A 16062-nucleotide genomic window follows, 5' to 3' on the forward strand; every position below is an offset into this window, starting at 1 on the left:
GCATAGGATTAATCATTTAACGAGCTCCACCCGTTAGTCCCTTGCTCACCATAACATCCTTTTATTTCATGGACCGCAGCCTTAACCCAAGGCTATTATTCCTCATTTAAATTGCATTATTTGATCCTTTGCATATTAAAAGAAAGCTGTTATAGCAAATGACTTTGAGTTACCCCCAGGCATTTTTATGTCCTCTGTGTCATGGAGATGGAGTGGAGTCATGCTGATAAAAATCTGTCCTACTTAATTTGAAATGATTATAGCCCATTGTTATTACTGCTTGGCAGGTTGCCACACTAAATTATAGTCCAAGATTTATTGATTAATTCAAACACTTGTCTTTGCGATCAATTCAGATTTCATTCTTAGGAAAATCAAACTGATACACACTAATATGTCAATCTTTTTTTTTTTAAGAGTTAATGCTTTTTTTTTTCCCCAGGTGTTTCAGCCCAGCTGACTAGTGCACGATTGCGGAGGAACACATCAGTCGGGACACCATTTTGGATGGCTCCTGAGGTCAGTTTATGCTTCATTTAACACACACATGTGCATCTGTAATAGTGCAGCATAGCCCATGTGTTTCAGTGCCTAATGAACTCTTTAAATGAGCAAAGTATTTTACGAGACAAAAACAGAGGCCCAGTTATTTCAGTGTGACACTCTCTCTCCCCTGTGCCACTGTGTATTCCCCTCATCCTGTGCAGATCTTGGGGTCGCTTCAAGGTTAATAACTGGGAGGCTGTGGCCCCTCAGCTTGCTCTTTGCCAGAAATGAAGTGCACTGATTGGGTCGGTAGGGAGGGACCTCAGGGGGCAATTAGAATAAACTCAGCTGTTAAAATGTAGTGTCAGTTATAATTATTGACTGTGAAAAGAGAGGAGCTCATACCACCGGCTACTGAGGCGACATAGCTTTCGATGTTTAAATAGTCCATGAATGCTAATGTCTGTATCTCTGCCAAATTTTTGGCAGCAACTAAGAGAGAGAACGACCATTAAGCTTTATGATCCTTTTTAACATAAATGTATTTAAATTAGTTTTTCTAAGGATATGTTAATAAAGTGAAATACTTGACCCAATGTTAAGGAAAATTCTGAAACGCTTCAGGTATAAAGTGAATTAATCTCAAATTTTCTTCTGCTTTAAGAAAAAAAAACCCTGCATTTTAGTCTGATTTAGCTGTTCAGAAGATCACTGTGGTGTCATGTTGCCAGGTCATAGCCTGTGAACAGCAGTATGATTACTCGTACGACGCCCGCTGTGATGTGTGGTCGCTCGGCATTACAGCCATTGAGCTGGCAGATGGAGATCCCCCGCTGGCTGAGATGCATCCAGTTAAAGCCCTCTTCAAGATCCCAAGGTAAGTCCACTAGAGGGCGCTCCTAGCACACAGCTGCATGTAGCCCACACAAGGATGCTCAATGCACTGCTTTCCTCTCTGTCAGAATCAGAATCAGCTTTATTGGCCAGGTGTGTTGGACACACGAGGAATTTGACAGCAGCTGTCAGTGCATATGTGCATGACCTTATGTAAGGCAGCAGTGGGCAAGTAAACAATGTAAGGCTGAGAACAGAAGTAAAGAAGTAATGTGCAATTAAGCAAAGGAAAGTGCATTAGGAATAAAAATAAAGTACTATATACACATGGTCTGGATTCAACGGATCGATATGTACAAGGTATATTTACAAGTATTGCACTGTCGTGGGTTAAGTGTTAATCAGAGCGACGGCCCGGGGGAAGAAACTGTCCTTGTGCCTGGTTGTCTTGGCGCACGGTGCCCTGTACAGGAGGACAATAACCAACTGACTTTGACAGTAGAGGTGATAAAAGGATATATGATGGTGGCTTTCTTGTTAAATGGATTTATCTTTACTATGTCTTGAAATGTAAAAAAATTTAAATGTAGGCAGGATCTGCGGTTTAATTCATGTTTCTTGATGCCATAGCATTTTTTAAATTTACCATTATTTCCTATCTGAGAGGCAATGTGTTGAATAATCAGTCTTTAAAATCTGCATCTTCACAAAATGTAGTAGTATTTGGTTTACTACACTACTACAAATTAATGAAGGGATTCAGCCTGTGAAAGTATTCACTGCTGGAGACAGTGTGTGTCTGATGATCATTTGAGAGCTTAATGGCTACACGCGGTTGACCTTTTGTTATCAGTACAATCGTGCAATTATCTCTCAGTTAGGTAGAGATATGCCCTTCTGATTGCAATTTGCATTGGTGATTAGCTCCATTCACATTGAGATGAGGCTGTCACCTCCTCCCCGTCACAATGTTATCTCCTCCCTGCCAAGCCATAGAAGAAACATGGATATGGCTTGTGTGGAAGCTAACGCAGCATTTCATCAGCACCAAGTTTAACCAAAATTTTAAATAATTGCAAGAGAAAGGATGGCTAAAAGCAGGACCCCTTGGTCAAATGGACGGATGGCATTTCTCAGGCATGCACTTAATAATACATCACTTTTTAAAAAAATAGAGTATATGTAGATTAGGGATTGTGTCTTTCGGAGAAATTTTAAGAAGGCTACCTAGAACTGGATGAGTGGTTTTTGCTAAGCACATCTCCTTATCAAACAGCAGGCGTAATAAAAGGGGGGCTTTCCTTATGTCTGTGCTGTATCCCACTTCTTTACTGCATATTTCTAAGGCTCTTTGACTTTGGGGACAACGAGGGTGTGTAAAAAAAAAAAAAAAAAAAATAAAAAAAAAGATGGCACCACTCTATGTGGCCTGCCGTTTGCCTCTGCTGTACGTTGTACTATTTTTGTTATTATTGTTGTTTGTTCCTTAAAATGCAGCTCCACTGCTGGTGTATGATCATCTTCTTAGCATCCGAAACTCGCTAGAGAAGTTGTCATTTCATTGTTCATTCAGTTCATATAGTTTTGACCATCCTCTGGCGGCAGCTACGTTGGGCAGCCCTCCCTGGATTACAGCTACAGGCGGCTCAGGCCGGTATAGGCGGATCCAGAGGGTGGTCAGTGGTGGCACCGGCCACCCCCAGAATCTAATGGGCAACCCCTGGTGCCACCCTTGCCAAAGTAAAAATTGCCTTAACCCTAACCTCCCTTGCTGGGAGTAAATAAGGAGCACAGCCAAAGTTATGTAAAGAAAGCACTGTGTATGTCTCATTTTTGCACAAAAACCAGTTAGATTCTTGATATTGTTTTGTTTATTACTTTGTATGCTAGGGGTTTATTTACTTTTTACTAATGTTTCAAACCTGCCACCCCTCTCAGAGTCTGTGCCGCAGCCCGGCGACCCCATTCAAAATGTTCTAGAACCGCCCCTGCAGGCCAGCAATTCCCGACTTTGATTCTTGGTTGGTGGTCTCTCCAAGGATCTTCAGGCACCTGATTAACACAGAGTTGTTGGCTAACAAGAATCTGATTTTGAAAGACATCTTCACCTCTTGTGTCCTGGATATTCTTCTCCTAACTGAGACCTGGCTAAAAGCTAATGAGAACAGCACTCTTACCAAATTCCATCCTTCACTTTGTTCATTCTTCATGAATGTTGGGCGGCTATTTTTAAGAATAATTTTAGCTATCGTCTAATCCCCAGATGCTTATTCCAGCTTTGAATGACAAATGTTTGTGATAAATTTTTCCTGTCCTGTATTATGTGCAGTGGTTTATTGCCCACCAGAATCTAACAAGGACTTCATACAGGAGTTTTCTGAGTTTTTGGCTGGTATTGTGCCAAAATTTGACAAGTTCCTGATTTGTGGTGACTTTAATATTCATGTTTGTTGCCCTTCCAATTCAATGGCAAATGACTTTAAGAGGTTTTTCGACTCTTAATCTTAGTCAATGGATGGGCTTACACTTCAAGATGGACACACCCAGGACCTTGTGATCTCCTGTGGGTTTCTCTTGGAGAAATTTCTAACACTATTATTTCTGACCATTACCCCACCACATTTGAAATTATGGTTCCCCCATTGACATCTAGGTCTCTTTCTTCTGGCTCATCATCGTCGCACCATTGCCTCCACCACAGCTGGAGAATTTGCTGCTGCACTTATGGACACTCCATTCTGTGTTGAGGACGGTTCGACCTATCATCTTTGCCTGGATGATCTTCTCTCTTTTTTTTATTCCATGTTCTCCTATTTTAGACTCGGTTGCCCCCTTTAGGTGCAAACCTGTCAAACTGAAATCAGAACCTTGGATAAATGTCATTACCATGCTCTCAGGCAATGATGTAGACCAGCTGATCATAAATGAAAAAAGGACTTTACAGGTATTGCTGGGCATTCTGAGGGGTTGTTTGTCATCTTATCAGAGTTCTGTGAAAGCAGCTAAATCTTAATCTTTGTCTAGGGTCATTGAGAGTAATAGCCATTGTCCCAGCGTCCTATTTATTACCATTAACTGTATTTTTAATCTGTGTTCCACTGTCCTGTCAGATGTGTCATCAGCTACCTGCGAAAAGGCTGTTCACTTCTTTGATAAAGTAGCCTCAGTCGGACACAAAGCTCAATGTAAGATACATACGTATTTTCCAATATCTGGACTGCCTGTTGTAACCGCTTGCTCTGCAGTATTTGATCAGTTTGAGCCTGTCTCTACATCACTCACTGAGGTGGTATAGCACCTGAAGCCTTCATTGTCCACTGGATGTAATCCCTGCGACGGTGTAAAAAGAGGTTTTCAGTGCTGTGGGGCCATGTCTTCATCTGTTTTTCAACAGCTTGCTTTAGCTTAGGAACCGTCCCAGTTGCACTTAAGCAAGCTGTGGTGCTCTCACATCTTAAGAAAGCTCATCTTGACTCTTCAATTCTTGCTAATTTCAGACCTCCAGTAATCCTGTTTTGTTGGTACTGCTGGATCTGCCAGCAGCCTTTGATACTGTGGACCATATAGTCCCTATTTCATGCCTTGATCAGGGTGTGGGCATTAAAGGCACTGTTTTTAAATGGTTTCAGTCTTATCTAACCAAGAGGAGTTTCTCTGTCAGGTTTGGTGATTTTTCTTCATCATATGCAGCTCTTTCCTGTGGGGTACCGCAGGGTTCCATCCTTGGCCCTGTTCTTTTCTCATTATATTTACTCACTGTGGGCTTGATTATATTTTTCAATAATCTTTCTTTCCACTGTTATGCAGATGATGTACAACTCTATCTGCCTATGCAGCCCAATGAGGTTAATGCACTAGAGTCTTTGCTCAGCTGTCTAAACAACATTAAACTCTGTCTGTCTCATAATTTTTTGTTCTTGACTGAGTGAATTATGTTTGGCCCCTTGGGTATGCCTAGTTGCTCTGGCCTTAATCTTGGACCCCTGGCCTCTATTTTTAAACCTGCAGTAAAGAACATGGGTGGGACCCTGGACAGTGAGTTGAAACTTGACAGACAGATTAATACTGTAGTGAAGGCAAGCTTTTATTTATCTTTCTATCACAAGGCAAACAAAATCACACTGAGTCACACTGTAAATTATGACTCCTGTACAAATTACATTCTAAAGAGGGAAATGTGTTTCACTTTTAGTTCTTTGGTGGCAGTGAGAGTGATTCACGATAAAATCAGAGATTCACCTTCAAAGATTTCAACGACTGCAAAGTTATAGATTTTTTTTTCTCAATTTAATAGGTCACAAACCAGGGGAGCCTTTTCTGAAGTGCTGTTCTTGGCTATTACATATTTTATGAAATCAGTATAAGCACTAAAACATGCAATAAGCATTTTCATCATTCTGATATTTTATAGTCGCACACAGTAATGTGTTTCCAGCCTAACGGGCACACTGTCATGCTGTTAATCTTGTATCTATCATCCACCTTGTAATTCTTCCTTTCTGACTTTGAGATAGTAAAACACAAGAAAAATGGGTCCCGCTTGTGGTTGATGTTACACATTTTCTTATATGCTCTAGTATTGTTTAGTCAGCTCTCTGTAGTAGCACTATTTCTCCTGTCTCTGCTGCTGTTTCTGAGAAGACCATTGTAAAGTCTCGTCAGGCCGTCTCTCTTGTCAAGCTAAAGATTTACTGATGTCAGCTGAGGACCAAATAAGCACCCCATGCTATTACCACTTTGACTGCAGGAGCCAGCAGCAGACAGACATTATGTCACAGTTCTGGTTGCGCTAGGGGAAACCTGCACAGGTGGAAATGAATCTCATTGCAGTAGAAAAAATGAGAGAAGCACTGATATCTGTCAAGGAGGCTCTGATGAGGTGTGGGAATTATGGGCCACCTTGTTGCCTGGCGTGTTTGTGCTTCACAAACCTCTGATACTTGATGAGTTGTGACAAACCGTAAATTCATGTATGCGTTTAACTCTCAGATCATTTTATTTTTTTGTAGTTTCCCTTATTTTATTATTGTAAAATAAGTTGAATTGAAGGATTTTGTTAATTTGTTATGATTAAAAGTGACTGAGTGTGTTGCAGTATGACAGACATGTGATGTTCATGTTGACCATGAATGGAGGTAATGAAGCATGTCAGAGGGTAAAGTTGTAAAATCATTAAGCACAAAATTAATTACAACTGCTAGAGACAAAAATGGTCTGTGATATCTAATGTGTGTGAAGGTTAATGGCTTGACACCATGTTCTCTGTGATGCCTCACAGTGTTCATGTAAAGTCAAGCAAAACTGTGTGTAAAACGGGAGGTAAGGGTTAGAGGAAACTGGCAAAGATGTCCAAGGTGGTGTTTATTCGACCAGATCCCTGTTGATATTAGCCACACATATATGTGTCTGCATGGAGAATGAGCGAAATGGAAAACAGAAGTAAATGATGGCTCGTTGCTAATCAAATCATGAGGCTCAAGGAGAGGAATCCAGACCAATGTGCTGTTCAGACAGCTTTTCATGGAAAAAACCAACATTAAAATCTGTGGAGCAGAACAGCCTAGGGTGAGGGATATCGACACAGTTTCTCATGCTTCTGACATAAAAGAAAGTCTTTCAAGGGGTGAAAAATCTCATTTGGAATGAAATGAAAGTCTTGTGTGTTCAATAAAATTTTAAATTTATGTATTACTGAACTATGAAGATAGTAATTATGATTAATTGCAACTTTGTTTGCATTTACTTTACATGTATGTATTAGATCCTCTCTTGAAGAGTCTTTGTTCAAAAATATTTTGTTCATCAAAAAGCCTAGGAGTCTTGAGCCATGCTAGCTTGAGGCTGCATTTGAGATAAAAGCTAAATTCAGTATGCTAACATATTCACATATTAACATGCTAACTAGCAGGTATAATGTTTATCATATTCACCGTCTTAGTGTAGTGTGTTAGCATGCTAACATTTACTAATTTACACTAAACCTAATCTGCCGCTGAGGTTGACGAAAATGCTGTCGATTTTACACATATTTGGTCGTAAAACAATGAAAAGTTAAGGGCTCACCAGAGTGATTAACTTAGGGGGACATGAATGAATCTGCAAAATTTTATCACAGTCCCTGAAATAATTGTCAGTACATTTCATTAAAAGCCACAAATTCACCAGAGGATGACCAAAGTTGTTAGTATTCATTCTCTGTGAACCAGGAATATCTATGAAATTATTTACAAGTGTATCCTGTAGATAACGGGATCATTTTCGCGACAAGTGAAAAACTCTGAACTGCTGAAATGTGCTAGAAGAATGGCCAGAAAATCAACAAAGCCTTTTGGGTTCATCCTGTGTCCATTAACTAAACCATTGACTGTAAAAACGATGGACAGGCTCTCGGCTTTCAGAAGTGAAGCCACCAAAAGTCAATTTCCCCTTGGTGGCTGGTTGCAGTATATGTCATAAATCCCACTGCCTCCGTGTTAATGATGAGAAATGAGGCAAACTAGAAACTCAAAGTACAAATCAAATAAATTTTTCCAAGAGGTCACTTCTGTGGTTTTTGGTAGATATTACCATGCTGACATGTGTACAAGTGGTCATTTTTCTGGTAAGGTTGTTTTTAATAGTTATTTGATGACATAAAAAAGGTGTATTTCGTTGATTTTACAGCTTTGATTGGCGGCCTGATGCTGTTGCTCCATTTCTGTTTGCTACTGTGCAGAATCTGGTTGGAAAAAAGCAAGATTGCAGCCGCCGTTTTTGCGATATTTTGGCTTTCTTTTTGCATAGTGGAGGGAAGTGGTGATGCCATGTATACATGTCAAGTGATGGAATGACTTGTCACAGAGAATGACAAGACAGACCAACACTGCCATCAGTAGAGCCTTGATATTAGCATGACTAAAAACTCTTATCCAGCAACAAACATTTTACTTTTGGATGATTACAGTTGATATCCGGCTTGATATTCAGTCTGTCAAAGATGAATGCCAGAAATAATTAGAACTGTGTGTAGTCTGCATGTGTAGGTTTGAAAACCAGCCGACATCTAAAAGAACTCAGATGGCCTTGATTTTAAGCATTTTATTGTTTAAAAAAAGTCTTTTTGGATAAAGAGAAGATGCCATATATGTTAACATCACAGATTTCTCATTATCAGACACAGTTGCAGTCTTGACCCCTGGCAAAAGATCATTGGTTGGTTGGATGATTTGCCACTCATGAGTAAAGGCTTTCATATAACATCTCCTCATCTTTGATGTAGTTTTTTTTTTTTTTTTTTTTTTTTACTGCACTGTGGTATCTAGGACTGCAGCATTTGGTGATGTGGCCGCCAAAAACATGATAAATGCAGCAGGAGTTTTCTGTGATCATGCATGTGTGCTCAAAGAAGTGCTGGCGCTTTTGCCGAGGTGATGGATGAGCTGAAATATTAAACGGGTGGTCCATTCACTGAATGTCTCTATGTTGGGCCCTCGTAGTTATTCTCCTTTAAGCTTGTCTAAAAGGCCACCTTATTTCTGCTTTAAGAAACAAGTATGTATTTTAAGCAAAGAAATACATAAATCACGATCCAGTTATTATGGCATTTGAGTGCACCTTTGATTCATTTGCAAACTTTAAAGTACATCTCCTCATATTTCATCAGAATCAGTTTGTAACTACACTAGCAAGGTTATGCGAGGTAGCTTTAAGATAGCTATACGGTATAATGATACAATATGTATGATAATAAAGAGTAAGGTGTAGACTTTCTCTACATTGCTGACTGTTTTGGTATTTTAGTCTAGTGGACTTGAACTGTGGATATCCAACAATGAAGTATTATTTTTCAGATTTTTATAATTTGATTAAAGTAATTATAATGATTAAAGCACTTGTTTCATGTGTACGAATAGACAGTTAAGTCTTGAGCACTGATGGTATAAAGTGCAGCTGTCAAAGTTAGTGCTATTACTCTAAATCGAGCTAAAGAATTGCTTAAAAAAGTCTTATAACATATAGAAAGCAGGGCAATAATAAATTCTGCATACGCTTATTCAAATATTACTTTGACATTTGTCTTTCTTCATGGCTTACTAACAGCTGTCAAGTGCTGTTGACACCTCTGTGATTTTGCCTCAATCCACTCTTGAAGGACGTCTGACAGTACAAGTGCTGCCTGGACTTAGATTTGAATAAGCCACTTGTGTTTACAATACGAGCCAGCACCCTCACAAATACTGGGGAAAAAAAACTGCCTGAATTTCCTAAGCACAATGAGCACATTTGGCTGTTATCAGCAGAGCAGCTATATTGACTTTGTACTGTATGAGCAGTATGGTACAACATCAAGGCGAGAATGTCTTCAGGCTCATATTAGAGGTTGCATTGAAGCAGTCAGTTACTGGCTTTGATCAGCACTTTGGAAAGGATTGCCCGCCTGAATCCTTATCAAAGACTCGACTAACTTAGTGCTGCAGCAAATGACAGATTTTGTGCCCAGCAACCTCTCATCCCTTTCAGAAAAAGAGAAAAAGTGATGCTAAATAGTCTGTCGTATAACATGTAGCTGCATCTATCTACCTCTGGCTTGTTTGAAACACGTGAACTAATTAATACAGTTAATAAACATCTCAAGCGCATCCGTCACTACTTCCCTGACAGTGACAAATGGCTCAGCCGCTAGCTGTCAGACCGGCAGCACCTCTTGAAGATGACTGTACTCAGGCCTGTCCAGCCTTGGCTCCTCATACAGACCTGTCTCCTGTCATCCAGCGCACTTGAAAAGTGTTAGCCTCATTATAGATGGCCTCTGTAAATGCTGCTGACAGAGGTATAACTAGTTTCCATAACTTCTGGCTCCCCATGGCAGATGCTTGATGCCAGACAGTGGAGGACCAGTTTATCATTTGTCACTTTTTCTGTGGCTGCTGACAGACCTGGACCCCAAACAGCTTGTCCTCAGACCAAAAACTCTCACTGGAGACTAATGCTCACTCTCTTCCTGCCAGTGGTCGTTTATCAGCTACTTCAGAAGACTCTTTAATTTGTAGGGATGATTCTATTATTTGAATGCATTGAATAAAGTTGCTGTTTTTTTACATATTATGCTGACTTTTGTATCTTGTGATTTTTATTTCAGAAATCCCCCACCCACATTACGAAATCCTGGACAATGGTGCAGAAGTTTCAGCTATTTCATCAGCCAGTAAGTCTCCTCTAACTCCAGCCTGTCAGCCTGTGCCCTCTTTCTGTCTTAAGCTGTAATGTTTAAATTAAAGGACTGAAAGCAATGATAAAAAAAAACAGATACTGATCAGCCATAACATTATGACCACTGACAGGTGCAGTGAATAACATTGGTTATCTTGTTACAGTGGCACCTGTCAGTGTGTGAGGTACATTAGGCAGCAAGTTAAGACTCAGTTCTCAAAGTTGATGCGTTGGAAGCAGAAAAGAGGCAAGTTTAAGGATCTGAGTGACTCTGACAAGGGCCAAACTGTGATGGCTGACAACTGGGTCAGAGCATCTCCCAGTCTGCAGTGGTTAGTACCAACCAACAGTTTCTAAGGAAGGACAGACAGTGAACCTGTGACAGGGTCATGGACGCCCAAGGCTCACTGATGATGAGGTTGATCTACACTAGATTAAACTTTTAAATTTCATTCATCCTTTTTCAAAAGATTCCATCTTGTCTGATTCTTTGTTAAAGTGGTTGAAAATGAGAAATACTGTACACTGGTCTCTATGAAGAGAAACATTCAACAGCTATAGTGGTGATATCACACCTGGAGTGGGGAGGCTGTTGAATTTGTCTAAAACATTCTCTCTAACTCATCCTCACCACCACAGTTTTCATTCCTTTTACATGCGTTTTTCACTGAATGGTCAACACATTTGTGCTCTTCCTGACAGTAGAACTATGGAAGCAAACAGAATCACAGTAAATGCACAGTGAGCTGCAGAGTGACACGAGTGCCAACCAACTGCTGCACTGACTCCTGTGTTAAGCAGGTGGTCGTAATGTTATGGCTGATCAGAATATGTAAAGAGACAAATTGTATGACAATATGTTTGATACATGAGCAACCAGTTGTGAACCTGTTTTTTGACAATGTATCACTTATGCATCCATAACTCATTTCATCTCCCTGAGATATGAAAGTAATTTAAAGTCAGTCATGTTGGTGCGTAAGTGAGTAGTGAGTTAGAAAATAGAAGAAAAGGCAGTGAAGGTCGTAGCTACCAAGAACAGGACCTGGAACATTATTTTTAAAGAATTTCATATGGCCTAAAATAATACTGAATGCTTGATGTTAATGCTGCATAAATAATTGCAATACTTTCTTGGCATTATAAGTAGCAGCTACTCTTGGAAATGTCATAATCTGATTACAAAGATATTTTATATACAGTATAATTTGTCTAGTATGGAATGATAAAACACTGTGCGGAGAAGCTGTGTCAAAAAGACTCAGCAGGGATAGCTGAACGTTAATTGTAGGACAGTGTCAGAGGCACGAATGTGCATGTAAACATGGAGGAAATTGATATTGATGTTTTATAGCCAGATCCTATCAACCATTGGTCTTTCTGTTCATTGACTTTCATTTGTGTAAATCTGCCACAGAGGTACAAATTAATTCACCTGAGTTATCAGTTCTATCTGAGGCTCGGATAACTTATCATTTCCTCCACTGTGCAGAGCTAATAATGTCAGGGGTGGCTTGTAGTGGTTGCTCAGAATATACAGCCTTAATATCTACTCCACAGAGCTATGTGAGCCTGAGCTGTAATGAGAAAATAAAATTCAATTTGTTTAGAGAACTGTTTGTTCAGGCATGGTTTCTGCTTATATTTATGCTGGCTCTTGTGGAGGTTTGCATTGAAATGCAATAAATGAAAAGGAGTAATTGACAAAACAGATGGTCTTTCTTGAAGGCCAGTTGGCTTTTTTTTTTTTTTTTTTTTGGCCACTTGAGTAATTGATTGTTCAGGACAGAGTCGAGACATACTACGCCGTAAACCAGCCCAAACTCATTGTGGTGCTTTTTGTGTTTATACTTTTTACATTGTCTCTGCGGTGGTTTTCATTGGATACTTTTTTTAGATTGCAGCTCTCTAATCTGGGTTAATGGATTGTGTGATATCATATCTGAATTAATCTCACCAAACAAAGCACACAAGATTTCAATGTGTGGAGGCTGGACAATGTTATCAATGTTAGCAGGTTGTTTACGGAGCCTTTTCAGATGGGTCAGGTCTGTATGTGTGTGTAGGAAGGAGTGGGTTGGGGGGATTTCAGGATAATAAATCAATCACCACTGTCTGCATTTGTGCAGCCAGAGAGCCAACATGTTTGACAAAGTGGCCCGCCGTTCAGCATCCTGGCAGCACAGCCCTGCTAATAGCATCAACCTCTGCTTAATGTCCTGACGCTAATGAAATCATGGAATTAACTTTCAGAGCCGAACAAACTGATAAAAGAAACAGAATTTCAGTGTAGATTAGGAGGTAAGAATTAGATTGGTGTTTTTCTCCTATCTCACTTCTGCCTGCAATTGTTGTAGCGCTTACGCACACATTGAGGCACTTTAAGTCTTTAGCTGACCAAGTAGATGATGAATGTGCTTTCTTAAGCTCAGGTGAAGATTTCATGCTATTTAATTTAATAGTTTTTGTCCTTTCATATCTCAGTGCTGTGCAAAATTAAAGCCAAATGTGTTCTCCTGGGTTTTCAGTTTATGGTGACACTGTCAATATTTTGAGAGCTTTTGTATCAGCAACAAACTGATGGTGAAGCATAGCTGCCAGCCGGTGTCACAGAGACATTGCTGATGTGCAAACACTGCACATCAGAGATAGGACTCCTGCTGTACCATAGCAGGGCTTGTTTGGACTGGGGGCCATGGTGACAGTGACCATGTGGTAGTCAGACGGTCAGTGACAGAATAGTGACCCAGACTTTAAAGTGCTTGCAAGGAGCCGATGTGTCCGTCAGAGCAGATCCAGACAAAATCAGCTTTCTAAAATGTTCAGGTGATTGCACAGTTAGCTATTTAATTTACTGTGATTGAAAGATTGGTAAATGATGATGTGGGAGTGTTTCTTCCTGTTTATTTGCTGACGGTGAGTTTGGAGATGAAGCAAAAGTGTGATATTTTTGTGTGTGTAAAGGTGTCTGATAAAGGATTTTGAGGCACGTCCATCTACAACCCACCTCCTGGAGCATCCCTTCATAAAGCAGGCCCACGGCAAAGATGTGGCACTTCGTCAGCAGTTAGCTGCTCTCACCCAGGAGCAGCAAGAAGCGGGCTGCAAAACTAAAACCAAGTAAGTCTCCTGAAAAGCTGGTCTCAGAGAAGAAATAATGTGCTGTAATGAAAAAGCTTTATTTGTGTGCTGTCATTGGTTAACTTTATTGCTCCAGATAGGCACTGAGTGAGTGCTGATATTTTTTCTGTCCAGTAGGGGGCAGGGTCTCATCTTCTTACATTCAAGCATAGAAACAATGATGAGCCCCAGTAATGGACATTCCACTATGTGATTAAATAGAAGTTAGAGAGGTGTGACTAATTCAGAGAGTGATTGTGCTGACTAACCTTAGATTAGGAAATGCATTTTAGGCCTGTGGATGGAAAGTCCAAAGCACTTCCCCACCTGTCTCATTAAACCAGGAGTAAGTGATTTTTGTTTTTTTAGATTGATTGACCACTGAAAAGGAAGAATTTCAGTTGTAATGTGTTTTTGAATTAGCTAATTAAAGTTATTTTCTTTACAGATTGTGGCTACTGTGTTTTGCATGAGTAGGTAAATATGTACTTCATCAGGTTCAGGTTACTTTATTTGTACTTTTAGGTACAACTAGATACACTTAAGGTTTGTAGTAGAGAGAAATTGTCCATTTTAAAGATTCATTTATAAACAATCTTGGACAAATAGATGAGGCATAATACAAATACTCAAGATATTTAGAGAAGGTGGTTTCATGAGATCTTATCCTAAAATGTGTTGTGAGGAATAGTTCATCTAGATACCATGATGTCAGTGAATGTCTCCTGTTATTTACTGGAGAAATACTGACTTTGGCGATGAAAATCTTCATTATAAAGGACTTCACTGAACCTGCCCTTGACTGAGAGGCTTGATGCTGTGCCAGGTCTGTTTACTTCTGAGAGTGTACAGAGTCATTGCCTGAGCCTGATCCTGAATTCCTGTCCACAGAGAAAGTGGATAATGGGATTAGGAGCTTGTAGGGCGAGAACTGGGCTCGCTTGGTTTAGTCTCTCATGCCACAGATCAGCACACAATGACTCCAGATAAGAATAAAGACATATAGATCTTAAAAGTAGCTGGCATAGGTGGAATAGTGTGATTTACTTCAAAGCAGGAGAGAAGTAGAGGCGAGAGGTCTCAATTCCCTGTCTAAAGGGATATGATGAAGAATATTCACTTTATTTTCATCATTTCCACAATTTTCAGAATGCAAAATAAACACAAGGGCAGAGGAGGAAACAATTCCTAACCTTAAGCTTGTGAATAAGATATTTTAGTGATACTGCAACTTTTCATCCTCTGAAGAAAAAAGGCTGGTGTTGTTCTGTATGTTTCTTATTGTCAACATATTTTGTGAAAAGACCAAAACCAATTATTTCTTAGTCCATCTTTCACTATTTTCTGCCTTCTCTACTCTGTCTGTGGCACTCGGCCCCAAGCTAGCTCATTACTGAAGACATAAATCATTTAAATCAGATCACAATATACAGTATAGATTTTAAAAGTAAAAAACTGTTTTTAGCAAATGTATAACTCGGACAGGATCAGGATCAAACACAGTTCAGAAAAAGTTACGGTTTAACTTAAACTTGTATAGTTATGTAATTGTTCTAACTAGAGAATTATGCATCACTACGCAAGATGCACCAGACAACTATGTTCAGATTACTTGTTGCTAGAAGTTTATTTAGATGTAGGTGTAATTGTTGCATAGCTAGCTTAACAGTCAAATCTAACAATAGCTTGTTATTATATGACATGATTTAGACTGAAGAGTAAAAAGAGGGGGATATGGTTGACTTATCTGGCCTGGCACTTGGTTAAAATGCAGTTTTAAAACTATGTAAACCTAAGATTTTTAAATTACAGTTAACAAAAATAACACCATATCTCGATCTACAAATGTTAATATTACTAACATTAGCCTAATGACAAAGTAGCAGTGGAGAGCAAAATGAGATATTTCCCCTCATTCTAAACTGTATAAATATAATTCTGTGACACATTTATGCAGATAAAAATTAAGCGTTTACAAAGAATCATCAGTATACTATATCATTAGCCATTGTCTAAGCTTTTATTATCTAAATATCTGGTGCAGCCTGATGAATATTTATGACAGCAGGACAGAACATTTGGGATTGACTCAAGAAATTAAATTACTAAATTATAGTGCCCATGTTTATTGCAACAACTGCGTAGTAGCACGGCTCAATCTTATGGACTCTTAGCAAACACCAATGTGTTTTTGATTTGGGTTTTTTGACAACAGAGGTCTATGACAGGTATAAGCTAAGCAGGCTTTGGCTCCACAGAAGATGCATGCTAATTGATACTTTGGTCTTTTCTTGGGATGTGATGATAGTGAAACAAGAATAGAACATCATGAACGTTGTCCTTTAAATTCCATAGAGTATCCACTGTACATTGCAGTCAGTAGACTGTGTATATATAGTACATTCATATAGGCACATAAAGCAGTGGCGCTCG

The 16062-nt window shown here is 39.5% G+C and overlaps 1 protein-coding gene across 1 annotated transcript in view; it reads left to right on the top strand.

The window, feature by feature from the left end:
- Positions 1-16062, top strand: part of myo3b (myosin IIIB) — a 56309-nt gene that overhangs the window by 5142 nt on the left and 35105 nt on the right. Inside the window, 4 exon segments of the mRNA XM_020596349.1 lie at positions 443-519; positions 1218-1363; positions 10439-10504; positions 13474-13629. Coding sequence (XP_020452005.1) covers positions 443-519; positions 1218-1363; positions 10439-10504; positions 13474-13629 — 445 coding nt within the window.

This window comes from Monopterus albus, unplaced genomic scaffold (genome assembly GCF_001952655.1).
Source record: "Monopterus albus unplaced genomic scaffold, M_albus_1.0 scaffold30.1, whole genome shotgun sequence".
NCBI classification, from domain to species: Eukaryota; Metazoa; Chordata; class Actinopteri; order Synbranchiformes; family Synbranchidae; genus Monopterus; species Monopterus albus.